Genomic DNA, 7,265 nt, shown 5'->3' on the forward strand with positions numbered 1-7,265 from the left:
ACAGGCGAACGTACAATACACACAGATAAGAACAACATCAACAGACGAGCCAGATATCAAGCATTATGGGCTTAAGTTGGATAGGAAATGTGTTTCGTCCCTGGGAGTTCAACAGGGAGGCGCCTAACTAGATTTTGAATAGATCAATCCTTGTGATTTCGAGACTGGGGAAAAGCGAGAGAGCGAGGGGGGAGAAGGGGGTTTGGGGGGAGAGAAGAGAGAGAGAGAGACGCGAGTTATTCTCAAATAAATATCATCCACAAAGCTGTCTCATATTTAACAAATTTCAGTGCAGTGAAATTGGGGTACGATCCAAAAACAAGCCTGATTCAAATCAGCGTTGACGGTGGTCTACGTCACATGTAGGAAGTCAGTCAGTGACAACGTAGCAAAAAAGCCCGCGTGTGATGTGAAAGTGTGTGTATGTGTGTGTGTGTGTCAGTAATCATAGCAATGGATGGCAGTGGGTGCAGGGGAGGAGACGAGAGAGACACTGCCGGAGAGAGAGAGAGAAAAGAAACAGAGAAGGGTACGACATGGGACGTTCGTGGGGGGAGGGGTAGCAGTGGGCAGTTGGGAGTTCGATGAGAGGAGAGGGTTTGTCAGTGCACCCAATCTTCAGTTCACGTGAAAGTTTCTTGTGAAAATCGTGCTGTGACAACTGCTTAAACACACACACACACACACACACACGAACGCGATAGCCAATCAGATTGAAAGGGTGACGAACACTCAAACCGCATTTGTGACAAACTCTGCTGCTAGCCAGTCACTGAATTCAGTGTCTCCACTGAGCAATCTCCGAGGTAGAAGGCGAGGGAAATATTGGTCACAAAAAAACAAAACAAAAACACAACCGTTCCTCGGTTTTGCCACGTCTTCACTGAAAACTTTTACTACATCTTTCAGCCATGCCTAAAACTGGTTCACCCACCAAAAGCAGCAGCAGCAACATCACCACCAAAAAGGTGGTCATGGAGGCCTTGAAAGAGGCCGCCGAAGAGAGAAAGGGGATGAGTTTGACGGGGCTCAGGATGTATGTTGCCCGAAAGTACCCCGAGATGGCCGAGAAGGCTGTTTTCAAGTCGAACCTGAGGAAGGCTCTGCTGAACGCCCTGGAGAAGGGTGAAATCATGCGGGCCAAGAAGAGCGAAGACTGCAACGGCGTCACTGGTTTTTTCAAGGTACTGTCAAGTTAGCTTTGCCAAAATAGTCATTTCGCTACTTTTGCCAAGGTAGTCATGATTACTGAGGCGGCTTTGCCAAAGTCATTTCGCTAGCTTTGCCAAGGTAGTCATGATTAGGCGGCTTTGCCAAAGTCATTTCGCTAGCTTTGTCAAGCTACGGTGATTGATTGCTGGCTTTGCCAAGTGTACGGACTTCACAGTCGTTTTGCCGTTTTCCTCTTGCCCCTCCACCCCCCACCCTGCCCCCCCTCTCCCAAGACCATTTTGTTCTAAGGTAACGGTCAGTTTGTTTCAAACACAAACGCTTGCATTAAATTGTCAGGTTATTGAGAAACGCCCGTCGTACAGGGGAAAAACAAACTTGGTAACGCTCTCTAAAATGCCAGAGGACATTCTCCATCCTTTCCACCAAATCCTCGCCCTTACTCCGCCCCCTGTAAGTTTTCCGCACTGGATTTGGTAATGAATTGTCATTTACAGTCCATCTGCCACCCCTATGTTGGTTTCTTTCCTACGTTTAACAGTAGTTGTCGATACCGTGAATAATGTAAAATACCATAAGATACCAGTTTCGAGAATGGATAAGCATTCTTTCGAAACCCCCTCCCAGACTGCCCTTCGCAAAAGTTTGTCCTTTTATTTTACGGAAAAACTGATTTCTTTTAAACCCCTCTCACCCCCCCCCCCCTTCCCCCGAACCTTTCCCGACATTAACTGCTTTGGATCTAAGATTGAAATTAGCATATCAAATACTCAGACAAAACCCAAGATAACTAAAGTCCACCAATACTAACAATCGGCATCAGTTCCAAGCAAAGAATGCAGGGGGTGGCGGAGGCGGAAGTCGACCCACTTTTTTCGGAGGATGGGTTTAAAAGCACGATATGATTTAACATTGTTACAGTTGATTTCACGCCTTCATTTGATTTCAAAAGAACGGAACCAGTTCTGGATAACTGCTGAACTTTGTAAATCTGACATGACTAACCGACCCTGACATTACAAAATGCGAATCAGTCATTAGACTGGACATCCTCCCAAGACGGCATGAGCAGTGTTCACAAGAGGGCGTGGACGTTCGCGCCAGTCACAAAGGAGTGGAGGGGAAACATAGCCAACAATTGATAGAATATTGCTTTGGAATATTTTTCAGCATTGGAAGCTAGTGAGCATGTTATGCTAATTTTGTTTATTTATGTTATCAAACTACAGAAGTAAAAAAGGTAAACAAGCCTGTTTTGCCAAACTTCTCTAGACTGCCAATATTTGCGGCCGAGTAAAGCGAGCTTGGTCAACGATTGTGTCTGTGACGACCACCATGGTATGAACAGGTCTTGGTGGTTTTATCCACAGTTCTTCCCCTGCGCGCCTGTTATTGGCGGAGCGAACGTCCACACCTTGTGAACACTACTCATTCCGTCTTTGGAGACAATTTTTTGGATATTTCCGTTTTGGTTACGGCTGATCATATTGTAGTAGGAGTAGAAATGACAATTATACTGCATTTCAGATTTGTATGTCCCTTCCATATAGATACTATCATTTTTGGGTGGATATATTACATTAGCATGTACTTTCATTTTGCATGCAGTTTAATTTATACGAGTATATCCTGTCTTTTCGCGCTAAATTCCTTACATTTCCATTTGTGATTAAAGTGGAAGTTGACTGAATAATCCGAGACTTTCACTTTCGAAACTTACCATTCAGTGTACGTGTCATATGGCTACATTTGTTTTGTTTTCCAAGTTTACCCTCCCCTGACCCTAAAGGTGAACCTTTTCTGGTTTGAACAAATTGTCAGGAGCAATGAAGAAAAAAAAAAATCATTTGAACGTTAGTCACTTGTGAAAGCCTACTTCGTATATTGACAGTGTAACACGCAACCAGAATTATGTCGTTCAACTGATGACTAATTTTTATAATTCAACTTGTACTGATGCAAACCATATTGATAGGTTTTGAATTTAAACACTGCTGATGGAAGGGTGATGGGGATAGTGTTCAGTTCCTGTCATCTGGCATTCACTCTCGGTGGGGAGACGAGTGGGGAGCACTGTGTACACACATTCCACACACTGTGAAGTCAGTGCTGCACTGCTTGTGATGGGAGTGCTTAGAACTATTGGCTGCTCCGACTTTTGAGTCGCTGCACTCGCTACTTCCAGCGGTTTCTGTTCAGTTGCTGTAAGGAAGAAAAATAGTTTTGCTGAATGGAAAGGTAAATCCTTTGCTGTTCCAGCCGTGGTGTTATATTGTGGAAATGTTGGTGCATTGTAAAAAAACACAAGCGCGCGTGCGCGCGCGCGCCCACACACACACACACACACACACACACAGATTAGTATATATTTTCCTAAAGAGTTCTGTTTTTGGTTCCAGTTGCACACACACACACACACACACACACACAGTGCACACACACACACACACACACACACCGTGCACACACACACACACACACCGTGCACACACACACACACACAGATGTGTATATTTTGTTTTACGAAAAATGAGTTATGTTCTTGGTTCTGTCTAATGGGTTTTCAGTTTTGTAGTTCTCGTTTGCGATGGCCCGTATCTTCTGCTAGTAATTTTCGCAGATTTCCGGGATCAGGCTGAGTCCATGTACCTGTTGACCATAAATACAAGGCGATCCTGTAGTGGTCGTTTCTGAAGGTCATGGAGTAAAGTGTCGAAGGATTAACTAAAATCTACTGCGGCCATGTCTGTATATTAGCTTCACGAATGTCATGTCTTGCATGGTGTTGAGCAGATGGGGGTTTTGCTCAGTTGAACTGCCAGCTCTGAAACCTCGTTCCTGTCAGGATGTCTCGAGGTATGAGGAGACAGCAACAGATGATGCGTTCACGCAATTTGCAGGCTACTCAGTGAGGTCACACTGGGCGACAGTTTTCAGCTCGCCCCCCCCCCCCTCACCCCCCCATCCTGCACCCCACTCCCACCCCCACTTTGTGTGTGTGCTTGCGCGTGCAGTATGGACATTTCTTCCCCTGTACTGTTTCTAAGACGGAAAATGTTGTGATTTGGATATTTCTGTTGTGATACTTTCCTTCCCCTCTATTTTCTCGGCTTTCTTTACGGCATTCAGGAGGGGAAGAAATGTAGAGTATATTAAAATGTTTTTAACCAGTTTACAACTTGTTCGTCTTAGAAACGAAACTGAATGGAAAATAGAGGAAGAAATGTGGAAATTGCTTCTTTTAAAGACGGGGGAAGGGGGGAGGGGGTACATTTAAATTTGCTAACAATCCGTGGGAAAGACACCAACAATTAAGGACAGCTTGAAAATGAGTGACGGGGCAGTGATGTTCTCCCACTCTGCTCTACTCAGGTTATTCCAGGATGACCTTTCTCGATACACTGACATTTGACGTAAACCAAGAGTCAACACACGTACAGTTCGCGTACACACAAGTAACCATACACAGGTAGCACTCGGGCACGAGGCACTCGCATTCAGTAGTGCAAATGCACAAAATGTGGTTCTCGATCCACATGCAAGCGGTCGCGCACATGCATACTCAACACGGTTAACATACATAGCCCAACAGTCAAGTTATCATACGTCACAAAGTAGGCGTATATCTAGTTGTTCCTGAGCTTTGTCAGATGGGTACAACAAAATGCAGCCCATGAATTGATGTATTCTGGAACTGGGTCCAACTTCGTTCTGAATAATTTCCAAGAACTAAACATCAGTTTCCGGGTATTTCCGCACTTTTTTTTTTCTCTCTTTGCGCACCACTGCCAAGTTCACAAACGTGCTCTCAAAATCCTATGATCAAGGGAAGAAAGGACTTGAACCGGTTTTGACAGTTTAGAATAGATTTGCCGGCCAGTTGGCTATGGTGAATGAATTGTGCGTTACCAGTGATGGGAGAATTTAAGAAAGCATGTGTTGACTTATTAGAACGTCGGTATTTACGTGAATCTCCAAAATAGTGTCGTTTGCAATTAGAGCATTGGATATTATGACGCGAGTTTATTTGCGAACAAAGCTGCAGTAACTGAGCATCGTTCGCAATTAGACTTGGCCGTTCGCATTTACCCTCAGGCACCCCTGCTATTTCGAGAGTCAACCGTTGAAAAAACGTTGAAAAGGAGTAAACGAACTTTTCCCTGGTGCAACCAATCTGATAAAGCCTTCAAAAACAGAAGAGCAACATTTGACGATTGTGCAACCTGATACAATACACACGTTGACCTGATCGCTTCGACTGGATCGTTCGCAGTGAGGCTTACCCACCCTACAACTTCGCATCTGATACCCTGAATGGGTGGGTGAATGCAGTTGACTTACTCAGTTTTTATTCAAATACTTATTGGACAAAATATTCGGTACATGAGCTCAGCTGTCCACAAAGTAACTTTTCCCGCCAAGGTGTGTGTGGCAGCCCCCGAAACATTAACTTCCAAAGTACGGGACAGGGTAGACCAGAACCGACCAGAACATCGTGCGTACCTTTGAGATTACGGTCGATATTCCTTTTTCCCGACAGTAAATCTAGATACTGCATAGGTCAGCATACGCATTGACTGTTCTCCTTGTGAGTCGACTAAAAAAAGATATGGAAGATGGGTGATGAATCGTTTTTCAGGGTTGTTGTACAGTCTTGGCGTAAACTGAAAAGAACTAGGTGTAAGTTTCCAACATTTTGATTTGTTCTAATTTCGATAACCGTGTGGTTTATGTGGCGAAGATTCATTTGATAACACGGCGAATAGTGGAACGTAACGGAGACAAAACTTATCTTGAAGAGGTTGGGATGAATCACCACCCTGCTTATTTTGGCTTATGTTATTGAACTTTACAGTAGTCTACACTCCCATACAAGAAATGACATTTTGTGCAGCTATTGCCGAAGGCCAAGCAGCCGCGTTCGGCCAGTCCCGGTACCAAGAAGGCCAAGGCCGATTCCAAAAAGGCCAAGGGCAAGGTTTCCGACCGGTCCAGGTCCAAGAGCCCCAAGAAGGCCAAGGCCCGCAAGGAGTCTAAATCACCCAGTCGGTCACGTTCGGGAAGCTCGGCGAAGAAGGCCCCGGCCAAGAAGCGTGCTGCCGGGACCAAGTCCGGCTCCGCCAGCCCGGCCACCATCAAGGTGAAGAAGCCCAGGTCCATGACCAAGTCGCCTTCACGCAGCAAGTCTCCGGCGAAGGCCAAGGCCAAGACTGGTGGCAAGTCTGCAGGCTCTGAGGGTGGCGCCAAGAAACCCAAAAAGGTGCCGTTACGATTTTTCAGTCATCTCCTACACACCTCCCAGCACACCAAGTACTCCCTTTACACTTCACCCCCCACCCCACCCTTTCCTCTTATTCTCCGTCCACCTTTATTACCGTATTTACAGATATATCAGTTATACTCCAAGATCTTTAGTTTCAAATAAGCTCTCATTGAAACGATTAAATGGTGTTTTCTTCATTTCGTTTTCGTTAGGCCTGTTGGGTCATTTCTTTATCTTGCGTTCCTATTTATGGCAAGTTCTCTACACTTATATATATATACGTATGTGTTAGATTACCTGCAGTCGGCGATTTCCGCGAAAAAACAACCCCAAAAACTTACCAAATGAGTATCGCTCAAAATGTAATATGTAAAAATGAAATGCAGTAATTAAATGACAAAAGCAGCTTTCGCAGATGCAAATAAAACTTGATGCATGACAACGCGTGTGCAGTGCACCCATGTGAGCTTCAAGTTTTTTTGTTTCAGGCGACCGCCAAAGCGAAGACGGCAAAGAGCCCCAAAACGAAGGTCGCGAAGAGCCCCAAGAGTGGGACGTCAAAGGCGAAGCCCAAAAAGAAGTCTGACAAGGCGTGAGACACTGAATCCCCAGTGGAAAATTGAGATGGTCTGGTCTTCGTTTTCCTACCATGCATAGAGATTTTTAGTCAGGAGAGGGTCAGTAATGTTCACGTATTGATACTAGGGTTAGACTGTAATTTGGACTAAGATATGACATGTTTTGCTAATTTTTAGGTTGAGGATAATATGTAATCACAGGCAGACTGACAATATTTTGTTGGTTGTTTTTTTTTGTTTTTGGCAAGTTTCGC

The 7,265-nt window shown here is 44.8% G+C and overlaps 1 protein-coding gene across 1 annotated transcript; it reads left to right on the forward strand.

Annotated features, from left to right (window-relative positions):
* The first annotated feature begins 671 nt into the window (after window positions 1-671).
* Window positions 672-7,238, forward strand: LOC143293447 (uncharacterized). Its single transcript, XM_076604315.1, has 3 exons — window positions 672-1,184; window positions 6,065-6,430; window positions 6,922-7,238. The coding sequence occupies exons 1-3, from the start codon at window positions 912-914 to the stop codon at window positions 7,027-7,029; spliced, it is 747 nt and encodes a 248-aa protein (XP_076460430.1). The 5' UTR covers window positions 672-911; the 3' UTR covers window positions 7,030-7,238.
* Window positions 7,239-7,265: the final 27 nt, after the last annotated feature.

This window comes from Babylonia areolata, chromosome 1 (assembly GCF_041734735.1).
Source record: "Babylonia areolata isolate BAREFJ2019XMU chromosome 1, ASM4173473v1, whole genome shotgun sequence".
Classification (NCBI taxonomy): Eukaryota; Metazoa; Mollusca; class Gastropoda; order Neogastropoda; family Buccinidae; genus Babylonia; species Babylonia areolata.